This window comes from Rattus rattus, chromosome 2 (genome assembly GCF_011064425.1).
Source record: "Rattus rattus isolate New Zealand chromosome 2, Rrattus_CSIRO_v1, whole genome shotgun sequence".
NCBI classification, from domain to species: domain Eukaryota; kingdom Metazoa; phylum Chordata; class Mammalia; order Rodentia; family Muridae; genus Rattus; species Rattus rattus.
Window position 1 is genome coordinate 203,524,617 of NC_046155.1, and position 15,877 is coordinate 203,540,493.

At 37.4% G+C, this 15,877-nt stretch overlaps 1 protein-coding gene across 1 annotated transcript; it reads right to left on the reverse strand.

Annotated features, from left to right (window-relative positions):
* Positions 1-55: 55 nt before the first annotated feature.
* LOC116893539 (protein LEG1 homolog) lies at positions 56-14,656 on the reverse strand. Its single transcript, XM_032895259.1, has 6 exons — positions 14,356-14,656; positions 12,195-12,281; positions 10,108-10,292; positions 9,526-9,626; positions 1,379-1,617; positions 56-177 (listed from the first exon to the last, which is right to left on the reverse strand). Exons 1-6 carry the CDS (start codon positions 14,654-14,656, stop codon positions 56-58), a joined length of 1,035 nt encoding a protein of 344 aa, XP_032751150.1.
* Positions 14,657-15,877: the final 1,221 nt, after the last annotated feature.

A 15,877-nucleotide genomic window follows, 5' to 3' on the forward strand; every position in this document is an offset into this window, starting at 1 on the left:
TACATGATTGTGATCATATTCAATATTTTTAATTTCTTGTGGTCAAAGACAGTTTTCACAGTTCACTAAACATGTTATGCTTTAAGGATCCCAGGAACCATTCAAAAACTTTTAAAAATAGTTCCCTTGCAAGATTTATATTCATGAGACTTTCCCATAGAGTCAAAGATAATGATCCTAGAAAAGATTAAAAAGAAATATAAGTGCATGTCAACTCCTGAAAACATGTATTAGTTCCATTAGGCAAAAATATAAAATTGATCAAATTTATCTTGCTTTCTGTCATTTGCTTTCTATCAATTAACAAAATCATTAGTACACAAAGAATGTTTGATTCATTGATACTATTATCATTTTGTAATACCTAAACTGAACATCATGCTTTCTAAGTGGCAGAGATGTAAATGATTTAAAAAATGTATACATGGACTGACCATGTATTGTCAGTCAAAGCTTATAATAAAAATGTACATAATCATAACAAATTCATTAAAGAAAATACTGCATTGTCTATGAGAAAGTGAGGTGATTCTAATACAAATCCCCCAAATGTTATCCACCAGCTGACAGCTGGGCTACTACTGTTCATTGAATGAGGGAAAGTGCCCTGCTGACAGTATTACACTATAACCAAGGCTGATGTGAGAAGAGACCTCATGTGCACTGGGGCACCAATGTATTTGGTAGATCTGGTTTTCAGTTACAAAGGTTTTCCACAAATTTGGAAACAATTCAGTCATATGCAATTTGTTTTATTTATAACTTAGATACTCATTTCCCTTTACAAAATAGAAATAGCCTATATGTTTAGTTTATCTCAAGTCCCAGGGCACAAGTGTAAACCAAGAATGACATCATAATTTTCAAATGCTTGGTTCATGAAGCCAATTTTTCACTTGGCTTTTGCCATCATGGGGCAAAGGACTTCTTCGTTGACTAGTAATTTTATGTTAAAAGCATCTGGTGAGGCAGATGGACAATGATTTCATTAATGATGGCAAATTTTCTTTAGAAATTCTTCTATCTTCTTTAGAGTAAAATAGAAGAGATTAAAATAATAAAAGTTTCTGTGGGTGAAATAGTGACTGTTCACCAACATGTGGGTTATGTTGTATATTTCATTTCATATTAGAGATGTCAAGGTTCAATGTGGCATCCAAATGAAGGGACAGGTCATAAATTTTAAAAACTGTGGTTGAGTAATGGTTTTACCATCCCTCAAGAATACTTACTGCTAAGGAAATCCAAAATATATTCATAGGAACTCAAAGTATTTTAATGCATGCTGGTGTGATGATATATCTTTACTTAGAATATTTTCTACACTCTTCCAATCTATATAGTTATGATTCATTTCAGTACCCTTTAAATTTTTTACCTGAAATTCTGTCAATATACGCAAGAAGTTTGAGTGCTATCTGGACTTTGTTCTGAACAGGAGTGAAGTCAGGAATAAAAGGGGCTATGTCAGCATCAATAAGGATCCGTGGGGGCAGACAACTCTGAAAGCTGTGTGATCTATTCAGGGTTGTAGGAAGACGGACAGCAGTTAAGTAGTATATAGCATTAACCCAGTTTTGCACAAATTTTTTTTCTTTATCAGAATAGTAGTGATATCTAAAAGACAAATAGACAAAAACATCAATTAGAATTTATTTCCTTAAATTTACATCTCACTTGGCAGAAATCATCTGTTACCAAAAAATAAAACACATACATTATTTTGAAAGGAAGGTTGAGAATACAATGAATTTGGCTTGTCTTTTGGGAGTTATGAAGCTAGCTAAATAAAATATAAATCTATAAAGTTTGATACAATTAGCCACTCCTTTTTTAATATTTTGCTTTCCATTTATAATAGTCCTTAGGCACACTGTTTGTGAAACCCATGGAGTAAATATGTTAAAAACATGTTTAAATACAACAGTCTACCTGTGCAACAACAAATCTGAACAAGGTCCAGTGCACAAGCTAGCAATTCAGAATTGCCATGCAAAGCAGGAAGATCAGAGGGTCAAGGGCTTTTCAGTTGTTAGTTTGGGATAATTAATGATTTAATTAATTTGTTAACAGATGAATGTATTATTCTATTTACTGCTTGTTAACCTTGGGTGAAGAGACAAATGTACCAAAAGTAATTTCTGCAACCTGAGAGTTTTAACCTGTATATGATTTGGGTTTTTGTTTGTTTGTTTTGTTTTGTTTTGTTTTGTTCTTAAAGGAAGTTAAGAGCTGGGTATCATGGTGCAGTCCTTTAATCCAAAGAGAGAGGCGGGGGGAGGGAGAAGGAGAGGGAGAGAGAGAAATGAAAATAGACGAAAAAAGAAAAAGAAAATTCTTAAACAAAGCAAAAACTGAAAGAGTCATGAGGAACATTCTAGAAACAGTCCTAGGCATGCATTTTGTCTTAGGTGGTGGTTCCACAAGTGCTTGCAGTTGCCAGCACTCATTCAAATGAATAAATAGCTAAATCTGTGTGCTCTATTACATGTCAAGTGTACTAAGTTCATAAAATACAACATGAGACAATAGTTTCTAAGATAAGCGTTGACTTGATATAAACACAGGTGTCTTTGTCTCTCCAATAGGAAGACAAATAGTAGCAACCACGTTTGAGACTTGAGTGACCAGGTCTTGATTTCAGTTTTGAACTGGGGGTTAAAAAGAAATGTATGTTCTCCAGGACTTCTGAGCTCAAGTGGAAAGATAAAGTGTTGGCCACAGGCTGTCAGTAGTCAATCACTTAGCCAATAAACTAAAAGATTTCCTCAGACTAGAGTTATGTTCAGTGTACAAAATGTCCACAAGCCCTCTAGTTTTCTGAATGCTGGTCTTTAAATTTAATAGGCAACTGAGTGAGTCAGATACTGTGGGGAGTCACTAAGTTGTAAGAGACACAAGAAGGGAGAGTGAAGCAGAGAATAAACCAAACCCAAGAGCAGCTATACGAAGAGGAGTCTGACTGGAGAGGAGTTAAAAGCAAAAGTTAAAAACTGAAAGTTAGGGGGAAATGACCAAGAGTATGAAAATTACCTCACATAATCATGTATTCAATTAAATCCTCAGATAACAAATAATAAAGTTTATGCATATGTCAAGTCTCTCAAATGTTTCCATCTACTCTACACCCATCTTCAGTTGTCCAGAACCTGAGCCCTAGCAGGCAAAGCATGCCAAGAGAGAAAAAGAGGTGAAACGCAGGGGAAGCCATTACACAGCGAAGAGGCGGAGCACTGAGAGATGAGAGTAGATTACCAGGTCAGCACGGACATCTGGACTGGGGCCAGTACGTTACCGAGAAGCAGACCTTGTTAGAAGGATATTCTATGGACAGAATTTGTGAAGCTTTGACCAACTTTGGAAGGTTGTTCTAGCTTGTCTGTTCCATGACCAGCAATGTTCTAGACATTTGTTAGGAAATAGAAATCAAAGATGAGGATGAACTCAAAGGAGAATAAGATCCTGAGAGGATGTATCAACAGCAAAGATGTTCAAACAGAAACCATAAGCTAATGAACCCCAGAGACATACTCTACCCATACTCTATCTCATGCTGAGGGAATACAGGCTGTAAATAAAGCCCTGGGCCAACATGAAAAGCTCACCTGGCATGAAGACATTTCATGCAGTTCTGAAAGTGTATCTACCTCTCAGTTGAGCTAACTTAGTGGTATTTCCTGGCTTTCCTTCATTCTTCCTACAGAGCGGCAAGACAGCTTCACTTAAAATAAAAGAAAGGAGACTTTCACTTCCTATTTAGCCAAAGTGAACAGAAACTCACGCTCTCTAATAATTGTGTCTCTACATTTCCCTTGAAATTTGATAGATTTAAGAAGCTAGCAAAAATGTAAGTAGTGATTTCAACCACAAAAATGTAAGCTCCAAATATCAATACAAAGAGCAGCATTGAACAACTCTATCCAGAGCACGCTGGTTACACATAGTGCGAGGAACACAGAAACTAAACCACATCTTCCTATGGTGAGGTTTCAAAGGCTGCTACCAAAAACTGCATAAAATACTAAGTGCTATCTATATAAGTGTGTTTAAAGAATACTGACCGTAGAAGGTCTTCTTCGCAGAATATAATCTCAGCTACTCCAGAAGCCAAATTAAAGCATGATACCACATGCATTATAGGATGATAAACACTTCAAGTCTACACTGTGGTGGACATCAAGACCAGCCAGTGAGACACTATCTCAACATAAAAATTTAAATAGAGGCTATGGGATAGTGTAAACCCCTCCACCCTCTCCAGGTAGGACTTGCCATGGACGCATAGGCTCTGGGTTGCTTCAATGCAAGCACCATAAAATAGCAGCAAAGCATTTTTATTTTTATATTATTTGTTTTTTTTATTTTTTATTGTTTTTTTTTCATTTCAAATGTTGACCCCCTTTCCAGTTTCCCCTCCTTTCTGCTTATCTAAGGGTGTTCAAGAATGCAAATAGATCCATTCTTATCTACTTGTACAAAGCTCAAATTCAAGTGTATCAGGGACCTCCACATAAACCCAGATACACTGAATCTAATGGAAGAGAAAGTATAAAAAAGACTCAAACATTGACAGTGGCACTGGGGAAAATTTTCTCTAAGATCAACTATTGACAAATGGGGTCTCATAAAATTGAAAAGCTTCTGTAAGCAAAGACACTTTCAATAGGACAAAACTGCAACCAACAGATTTGGAAAAGATCTTTACCAATGCTACATCCAATAGAGTGTTAATATCCAGTATGTACAAAGAACTCAAGAAGTTAGACTTCAGAGAATCAAATAATCCTATTAAAAATGGGATACAGAGCTAAACAAAGAATTCACAACTGGGTGATCTTGAATGGTTAAGAAGCACCTAGAGAAATGTTCAACATCCTTAGTCATCAGGGAAGTGTAAATCAAAACAACCCTGAGATTCCACTTCACACCCATCAGAATGGCTAAGATCAAAAACTCAGGTGACAGCAGATGCTGGCGAGGATGTGGAGAAAGAGGAACACTCCTCCATTGTTGGTGGGATTGTAAGATGGTACAACCACTCTGGGAATCACTGTGGTAGTTCCTCAGAAAGTTGGAAATATTTCTACCTGAGGACCCAACTATACCATTCCTAGGCATATACCCAAAGATGCTCCAACATATAACAAAGATACATACTCCACTATTTTCACAGCAGCCTTATTTATATCAGCCAGAAGCTGGAAAGAACCCAGATGTCCATCAACATTGGACTACTATTCAGCTATGAAAAACAAAGACATCATGAAATTCTCAGGCAAATGGATTGAACTAGAAAAATATCATCCTGAGTGAGGTAACCTAGTCACTGAAGAACACACATGGTAAGTACTCACTAATAAATGAATATTAGTCAAAAACCTGGGAATACCCATAATACAACTCACAAACCTTATGAAGCTCAAGAAGAAGGAAGACCAAAGTGTGGATGCTTAGTCCTACTTAGAAGGAGGAACAAAATAATCAGGGGTGGTAGAGGGAGGAAGTGACCTGAGAAAGAGACAGTAGGGGGAAGTCAAGAAAGCAGTTTTAAGGAAGGAGGAGAAAAAAGATGGAGGGAGGGACACAGGACAGAAAGCAGTGTGTGCACAAGTAGTGAGCAGCAGTGTTGATAGGGGTGTGGTATATGAAGACAGATCCCGACCCGCACTGTATTGGTGTAAGTTACTGCACTTTACATGAGATAGGAGCCTGTCAGGCTCTGCCCTGCTTCAGGCGATTTCATCTTCCAAAGCAGCAGTACGTTTCATTTTGAGTACAAAATGATGCAGAATGATCCTGTCTTTGAAGCCAGCAGTCACCTCCAACCAGCACTAATCATGAGACTCATATTGACAGTATCTGCAGTACATAAAGCATCTCCGCTTACAGATTTACAACCTAGGTCAAGAATACATGGACACAGGGGTATCTCAAAGCCATATCAGATACACTGGGCTGTTGTGGTTTGCCCTGGAGTTATCTGTATTTTGATGCTAATTCCACTGCCCCAAGGACAGCTGCCTAGTCAAGTACTCAAAATTCAGCTGACTTCACCAGAACCACCTCCCCATTGAATTTGTAAAGTACAGGTGAGGGGCAGGTACAGGATAGAAGGAGGCCTGTCATTGGAGGAGAAGGAAGGATGGGAGAGAAGTTTGAAGGAAGAGGAGGAGACTAGAACAGGAAGAGACAGGACAGAGGAGAGGGTGAGAAGCCATGGCAGGTGATGTTAAGATTCTGTTCTGTGTATTTACAGGTTGTTATTAATGTTCCCTAGGGATGGATGGTACCGGGCTTTGTATGTTTAAGTGGGCAATTATATCTTATTGATTGGATCTAAGATTATTGTGTTGTGTGTTCTTTTATGTGAGGGTTTTAGTGTAGGAAAGTGCGCGGCTGGGCTGTGTTTCCGCCAAGATATCTAGCAGATATCGTGGGGCACTGAGGTGCCAGGACTAGCGAGGCAAAAGACAATATGGTTTTTTATTTTTTATATTTTTACAACAATAGATGGCGCCCAATGTGATGGGCAAGAATACAGTAGTAATTCTAAGAGTTGAGAGAAAGTTTTCATTTTCTAAGTTAAGAGGAGGCCGGCGCCGTGTTAAGTCATGTGATATCTCAAGGGCTGGAATTCAAACTAAGAAACGGGGAAGCCTCCTGGGCTGGCAGGCTGTAGGTCCCCTGCTATGTGGTAAGTAATGGCAGATCAGAGAGTTAGAGATTAAAGCTGCTTTTTAAAGAAAGTTGTTTAGAAAGTCTTTCTGGATACTTATATTCTTTTTAACGTGGGCTCCATGGGAATTTTGGGTTGAAATCCTAGTTAGACAAGTTACTTCTTCTTTTCTTCTTTTCTTTTTTTTTTTGACCGAACCCAGGGCCTTGCGCTCGCTAAACAAGCGCTCTACCACTGAGCTAAATCCCCAACCCTGACAAGCTACTTCTTAATGACAGGTATTATTAAAAGGCAATTAAGTTTGTTTTTAGAAAGAAGAGAGTAAAGAGATTACCTGAATCAGGTGGGGATTTTCATCCACAGTTCAGAACTTAGATAGGGAAAAATTGGACACTAACTCCAAGTAGAGTTGTGATAAATGTCTGTAACACTAGGGAGAGTGAATGCAGACATATATTATAGAAGTTATTAAGGTTAAGTAAAAATCTGTGGCTCCGGGTAGAGAGCTTAACAGATTGAGATATTTTGGGCAAAAGTCCTGGTTTGATATGTTGCTTATTGATATTGGAATTTGGTTTGTTTTATGAATTACCCCACTAAAGGCCATATGGCTTGTTGATGCCGGCTAGTGAGGGTTTGTGGTTACTTTTGATATTTACCACAACAGGAAGCTCAGATTCTCTTAACGTGGGCTCCACGGGAATTTTGGGTTCATTTCCTGATATCATAGAGTACAAAAGCCTATCAGGCTCATTGTTTAGCTTACTTCCTTTTTAAAAAATTGTTTAGTCTTCATGATGGGTGTGACTTTGAGTTTTATGGTTATATTACTCTGGGAGAGAGTGCAAGATACAAGCTTTTCTGCTTTCAGACTAAGGAACACAGTTTTTTGGGAGAAAGATTTTGTGTATTTACAGGTTGTTATTAATGTTCCTAAGGGATGGATGGTACTAGGCTTTGTATGTTTAAGTGGGCAATTATATCTTACCATTTGGGTCAAAGGTTATTGTGTTGTGTGTTCTTTTATGTGACAGTATGAGTGTAGGAAAGTGTGTGGTGGCAAGAGACACTGGACCGCTGCGGAGTTGGAATGTGTGCTTCTGCCAAGATATCTAGCAGATATCTTGGGTCACTGTGGTGTGGACCTAGTGAGGTAAAAGACAACAATATTTTTTTTTTTTTTTACTTTTTATATTTTTACAACACTGGGCATATAAAATTATTGAACATATCAAACCACCAAATGATTTTTTTTAAAGTCAGGATCATATATAAGGAAGGAAAACTCATGATAAGGTATGATGAGACCACTGATACCACATGCATTATGGGATTTACAAGCAGGCTCTAAACTCTTGACTGTCCATGATTTCAGGTCAACAAGGTACCCACTGCTTGAAATGTTAAAATTCTCTAAATGTGGGAAAGTAGTCAGTAACAAAAATTGCAATTTGTCTACCACTATTTACAAGGTAATTTAATTCTCTCATCTCATACTTTATGTATGTGTTTGAGTACATTCACCTGTGTGTGTGTGTGTGTGTGTGTGTGTGTGCGTGTGTGTGTGTGTTTCTGCATGTGTGGGTGGGAAATATGTATGCAGGTGTGGTCCACATGTGTTTTTCCTTTGAACGGGGTCTCCCAGTGAGTGCACACGCCATAAGGCTAGGCTAGTCAGTGAGTTGCAGGGATCCACTAGTTTTTACCTCCCCAGCACAGCGTACGATAAATACATACCATGACGCTGGCCTCTCACATGAGTTCTAGAAACCAAACCAGGTCTCCATGCTTGCATAGAAGGAAAGCCAGGGCAGGGACTCAAGCAGTTGAGTTAACTGAGCTGTGTCCCCAGCTGTTTCTCAGATATTGTGTGGGGTTTGTGGAGATAAACCTGGTGGAGGAAGAAGTTGGACGGAAAGCGAGGTGCACAGGCTTCTGCGACTCCTGGAAGAGTGTTTAACTACTTTTATGATCTAACATAAATCACAGCATTACAGTGAGACAACATAAAGGACCCAAGGCCAGGGCAGTGGCTGCTTCCCAGCCTTCTCAGAAATCTCCATAGAATTTGCCCTACAGGTTCCTGAACAGGCTGGTCAGATTCTGCTACACAACATAGGTTGTACTCTTATCTGCACTTGAATACATAAACATACCCAAATTGGCAAAATAACTCCATATAAGCTTATGTACTAAACAATCAGTTTTTATCTGAACTCTAATCTGGTCCCTGGAGTCTGAATCTGGAGCATTTTTATAGGCTCCATTTCTGCTTCCCCCACCACATCCGAGTCCCTGTATTCACAATAGTGTTTTTCCTCTTCCCAACAAAAACACATTCGAAATCTCTCCTTCACCATCCTAGTCACCAGTGACTACACTTGTCCTTTATTATTAAGATTAAAAGCTGTGATTGTTCCAAAGGAAAATAAAAAAGAGAAAGGCTATGCTTGGTCAACTTGACAACCAACCTAGATAATGTGGGAAAATGGAATTTTTCTTTGGGAATTGTGTCCATCAGATTGGCCTGTGAAGTGTTTCTATGATTGTGAATTCATGCAGGTGGATCCAATCCACTGTAGGCAGTCCTGTCCCTAAACAGGTAGCCTTGAGCTGTGTTAGAAAGTTAGCTGAACAAAAGATAGCCAGTTAAACAGTATCCCTCCATTGTCTCTGCTCTGGTTCCTGCCTCCAGGTTCTTGCTTGAGCTCCTGCCCTGCCTTTCCTTGATGGTGGACTATAATTTATAAGCTGAAACAAACACATTCTTTCCTAAGTTGCTTTTGCTTGAGATTTTCTATTAAATCAATGGAAAAAAAATCAAACTAAAGCAGAGACAAAATTCTTACCTGTCTACAAAGGCATGGATGGGATACTCCAAGGATGAGTTATGGGCATCCCATAACTTCTTCAGGAGGCTGTCAGAGTCACTAGAAGGCAACTGCATGTACTGAAAAATAGAGAAAATAAGTGCTATGTGGGCAACTCTCCCTGCAATTCTCTCAGACTCACAGATATGAGGAATCATCAGCATGACCGAGAATGATGTTTTGACATGTCATATCTAGTGCTTAACAGCAAAGGAAAAAAACTAGTACTTTCTAGTATAGCATAGCAATAAGTTGAAATAATCCTGAGGTATCTGCAAAGTGCCATGTTTCTACTTGAAAGACCTATTGCCATTTATGGTATTTTTTTTTACTTGCATTAAGAACAGATAAATTTTGTGTTAGGACTGTATTAGAATGGGGGTGGGTTCCCTGGCATATACTGTATTTTACATCACTAATGAGTAAAAATAAAACCCTTACAATTTACATTTTAATATTAAGGAACGTATACAATGCATAAAAGACAATCACGTGGAACTTTTACAAAGAGCATTCTCTAGGCGTGTCTGAGCAGTGTAGTATAAAACTTAAACCAAGAACCTGGAAAAAGTCTTTCCACATGTCCATTGTTTCAGGGAAGGCAGATCGACAGCCAGAAACATTATAACAAAACCTCATCTGATCCTTGGGTGGTGGCAAGATCGTGAATTGGTTTGGTGATAGCCCTGTTATTCCAGAATCAACAGCAGCAAGGAAAGGTAACACACTTAGATAGTAATTTACATCTGTGAAAACAAGACGCTGGTTAGACTCAGAACCAGTGACAAAACGCAGAGCAGGTTTTGATGAATCATTAAGTCATTAAGGATCACTCACAGATTCCAAATGCTTATAAAAATTATCAACTCCAATTTATTGAGGAAAATCAAGTTATAGCTTAATAGACTTATAATCCTGGGTACATACATATCCATACTGAAGCATCATATTATCATATTTTGAGAAAGGTAATTTTAATGGTTGCATAACAATTTTATTTCACAGCATTAATTAAATAAACAAAAACTATCCAATAGTTCACAGAATGGTTCAGAAGTTCTTAGTGAAATTGTATTGTTGATATTAATTTTTCTATAATAATCAAACACAATTATAAATTTGGAAAATGAATATTTTATGTTTTGAAACTTAGTCTAATTTTTATACATAATATCACTAAGTACTTTTATTCTGTTTTGCTAAAGCAAGAACTTTTGACTGGAAACTGAATAGTCTTCTCAGAGCTTCCCAGGTATAGAGGCACAAGTGCTGCAGATTTAAGCATCTTAATTTAGAGAGATAATTGACTTACACTGATTCTTAACACTTAAAATTACTAAGCCAATCAAACTAAATTGAAAGTCCAGAGCTGTTGGCAAGTCTGTTTATGCATTTTGAAAAGAATGACTCAAATTAGTGTGAGGGAAAATATTCTGTGGTTCATACTATTTGTGAGTCACTCCAAGAAATTAAAATTGAACAGTGTCTTTTATAATCATTTGCAGATTATTCTAATAACTTTCTGTGTTCATTAATTTCAAACAAAACATAGAATGAATTAGAAAATATATTCAAATTGTTTTTAATATTGAATAAATAACTAAAGCCCTAGTTATAGATTGGCCAAAGTCTAATGTTAGTCTGGCATGTTTGTGAGTTTCAGTATTCAGAACCTTTGTTCTGAGCTAAAAAGAAAAGCATTGTTATCTCTACATCACGTTGTTGTGGTAAATATTAAAAATACTCACCGAGCCTTGCTACCGGGCATCGTTGAGCCATATGGCATTAGCAGGGTATATCCATCTCAGTGGCAGCCGGTTCTGGAGCACTAGGACACGCTACCCACAGCTATTCTCTGTCCCCAGTGGTCTCTCCACCCCTGTTTCTAGCTACATGCCATGGCCGCCCTCACCTGGCTGACTGCCGCTTCCTCTGATAACATTCCCTGCAACTGCCCCATGCCGTCACTGTCATAACCCAACCAAATCGGCCCGACCAAATCAAAACTCCAGATGCTTGTAATTTAGCAATCAGATTTATAACAGTAAATTCAAACCCCACAAAATGTCTGCACAATAAACTCAGAGCCAATTGATAATGATATAAACCGCCCACCTAGATAAGATAAATTGACCTATAAAAATCCACCCCTTAAGAAATATTCATAACTAATCATGGCCATTTAAGGCCACACAGATCTGGGTCTTCCTTCTCTGCCTACATCTTGGTTCTTCTCCCTTTCTTTCTCCTCCCTCTCCCCTTACAAGAACTCTACCCCCACCCATTTTCTCACTGTTCAGTCATGGGCCTTGCCCTATCCTGGGCCAGCCCTCACCTGCAAAAAGACGTCAACCTACATCATGTTTCAAAGCTTCTACATTGCTACCAACCATGCTGGTCCCTAGAGACCTTGACCTCTGCAGTTCCTTGATTCAGTTCTGGAAACAGTCTGACTACATCCTTAAAAATTATTATGTTCTATTTGACTGATCAACTCTGCCACATGTCATCTAGGCCACTGGTATATGATAAAGTGAATTCATTTGAAAACGGAGCAGTGCTGTTTTCATTTTGTCCCTTCCTCTAAAACACAGGCTAAATGTATTCTTTGAGGTAAAGGTAAGATTTTGCTATTAAAATGAACCTACCAGCCCACCAGCTGTCCACAGAGATACATAGACTGGCTTCAGGTTTGTTGCCGAAGTCTGTCATTCCAGTAGGATCAGCTAATCTACCTAGAGGACAGAGAAGGCACAGGTGTATTTGTTTATCATACACCTTCAAAATTGTTACATGCCTGTGTTGGAGTAAAGTTAATTAAAGCTTCTTTTATCCCTCACAAGAGCCAGCACTGTAGGGCCACAGGGCATCTGTGGAATATTTTTATCTCAGTCAACAAAGCGTCTCACCAGCTAGGCTCCATCCCATATCACACTGACAATGGCTGCTCGCTGAGCTCGGTAACAATCTCTACCCAACTGGTTCCCAAGGCAGGGTACCACCATGCCAGACATACACATCCCAATTCCATGGCAGCCCACCATACACTCTCTTGAATTCAATGAAATCGCCACATGAAAAAACACACAACACAATAACCTCCAATCCAATTGATAATATATACTTGCCCACCTAGATAACATACAGTTTGCTCAGCTAGAAACACAAAATCCTGTACACATCCATCCCTTAGGAATATTCATAACAACCTGTATTCAACTTCTTTTTTTTTTTTTTTCTTTTTTTCGGAGCTGGGGACCGAACCCAGGGCCTTGTGGTTGCTAGGCAAGCGCTCTACCACTGAGCTAAATCCCCAACCTCATAACAACCTGTAAATGTGCAGAGAGAAATCTTAATATCTACCTCCGTGTTCTCTCAGCTGCTCCTCTCTCTTCTTCCTTCGGTCTCCTCCTCCTCTAAAACTTTTCTCCCGCCCATCCTTCCTCTCATCCAGTAACAGGCATTTGTCTGTCTTGTACCTGCCTTCACCTGCATAATGACATCAACCTACATACCTGCATTTAAGTTATAGGTACAAAATATTCCAAATTACTTGTATTTTACTTACCATCATTTTCTTATATTTCTCTAGTCACAATCAAATTATTTTCTATTCTTCAGCAACATCAAAATTTTGACTTTTAGTTTATAGGTTACAAGTTGTTTTAGTTATATAACTTTATATTTTACTGCCTTCTCTGCCTCCTAATAAAAATCATTGTAGCAACAATTGAACAAAGAAAAAATGGGTTAAAAGTCAAATTAAAACCTTGGACTACGTTTTCTAAGTTACATTATTACATGTGCCTTGGTTTGTTTGTTTGTTTGGTTGGTTGGTTGGTTGGTTGGTTTTTTTTCTTTTTACCCTCTTGTTAAGTGGAGATAACAGTATTCAGTACATGTGAGACTACTATCTAATGTAAGAGCAATCATCAGAAGTATTTTTACACATTGACTATTACATAAGCATCAGAACATCAGAAAGTGATCTTCATTTTTCTACAAACCTGACACAACTCTCCTCCTCTCCCCTCCATTTTCTTACTTGCTGAGTAATTAGTAAGAGTAGACTGGGCATCTGTTAGCCAGAAGGAACTATCTTTTCATACATAAATGTGATGCCCCCAAAATGTCTCCCATGTGTATACACTGGAAAGGATTGGATTTCCGAGAAGCAGCAACCCTTGGCTCAGATCACTATTAACAAAGAACAACTCATTTGTAATTTCATGCTTAGGATCAGGCAATTTCAAATAAGACTGTCAGAAAGGTCAACATAATCACTTCATGTTTCTAATGAATATTCCTGGTCTGTTCCTAGGGACAGGAAGGAATGTATAGTTAGAGTTTATTACAGTTACTATGGGGGGTGATGAAACACCATGATCAAAGCAACTTGGAAAGGAAAGGTTTAGCTTACTTACCCTGATCACAGTGCATTGAGGATCACCAAGAGAGGAGCTCAAATCAGACTAGAACCTGGAGGCAGGAGCTGACACAGAAAACTTAGAAGAGTGCAGGCTTGTTCCTCATTGATTGTTCAGCCTTATTTCTTATAGAAATCAGGAACACACATCCACAGTGAGCTGGGCTTGGTCACATCAATCTAATTAAAAAGTGACCTACAAAATTGCCAACTGGTTGATCTTAGAAAAGCATTTTCTCAACTGAAATTCCCTCCTCTCAGATGAGAGCTGCCTGTGCCAAGTTGACATAAAACTAAACAATAAGTAGTATAAGATAGGGAGAAACGTGTTTTCCTAATACAGCAGGATTACATTGGTATATAGAAGAATGTGTCTTTCTTACCTGTTTCATACTGCCAGCCAAGCATCGTAGGCAATCCCCACAGAAAACTCTGTTCATTTTCCAGACCATATCTTTCAGAATACGTGGCTGTCTCGTTCAGTAGGATTCTGTACATCCCCATCCTGTTGGTGAATACCCAAGGGTTAATTACGTACTTCCCATCCTCCATCCTGTAGTCACTTATCTGCTCAGGGCTGTCTTCCCATAAAGGAGGATACAGCGATGAGATATTAGAAATCTCTGCTACAGCTGCAGAGAAGCAGCCAGCCAGTACCCAGCCCCAGGAAGCCAGGACAGCCATGGTGCCAAACTGGGAACCAAGGGTGTGACCAGGCTTTTATTGGAGAGGGAGGGAGGAAGCCAGGATACCTTCTTATGTCATGCTGTATAAGCAAGTTATGTTATTTTCCAGGCAGAATGCCAATGGAGAAAATATGTATCTTGGTGATTAGCATTAAAGAGAAAGAGTTTTGTCACCTTTGTTAATGAAGAAAATTTTCTAGAAGGTTTGTAGTCTACATTGTAGTTACACATTACATTATTGATGGTATTAGATTGCTTACCCGTCATAAAAATGTGTTTACATAATTCATGGAAAATATTGAATAAGTAAATATAGAAACATAGATATTTACGATCCTGCTTAGTAGTGTACTGTAGAGTACATGTAACAAGTTACGGCAACCCTTTATGTTGCAAGTAAAACACTTCACGTGTATCAATTTTCTCAGGCAAATAAATAAAGCCAATTCATTAAAAAAATTTAAAGGCTCCTATTTAATTTTTAACATCTATACATTTTCTAAGAATGTTAATTGACCTACATTTCTGGATTTCTAACATCCCTAATCAAAATAATAATAATATAATAATATACAATATTTTTATAGACTATATCCTATTATATTTTATGCATTGCATCTACTATATTATATTGACATATAATATTTATTATATAAAACATTTACATTACATTATGTTTATATAATATATAATATGTGATATTGCTATATATTATAGACAGCATAGTGTATAATATATAGTAAAATAAATAGTATAATATAATATATAAAATTATATACATACAATTCTATACATAATATATAATAATGTCACATATATAATATATATAACATAACATGTAATATAATACAATATAGTATATGTATTTTATATATTACATATATTATGTTTACATAAATTATATTATATATAATGAATTTGTAGTATGTAGATATGATGCACATCATATATGTACAATATATAAAATATTATATTTACATACATAATGTATATTATATTACATATATACTATATGGTATAGGTTAACACATACATATTACACATATAACCTATACATTATATATTACATATTATATATCGTGCATAGTATATATTGATAAACATATTTATGTAAACATTTTTATAAGTATATTACAAATATTAATATATGTAATATATTTGTAATATGTGTAGCACATGTATATTACATATTAATAAATATTACAATAGCAATAATGTA

What these genes read in the sequence shown, in the direction of transcription:
- LOC116893539 (XM_032895259.1), bottom strand. Translation starts at nt 14,656, where the DNA reads ATGGCTGTCCTGGCTTCCTGGGGCTGGGTACTGGCTGGCTGCTTCTCT. An exon ending in TGGCTGGCAGTATGAAACAG is followed by an intron (nt 12,282 to 14,355) that starts GTAAGAAAGACA and finishes TCTGTCCTCTAG; the next exon opens with GTAGATTAGCTGATCCTACT. An exon ending in GTATATTGACAGAATTTCAG is followed by an intron (nt 178 to 1,378) that starts GTAAAAAATTTA and finishes AATCTTTTCTAG; the next exon opens with GATCATTATCTTTGACTCTA.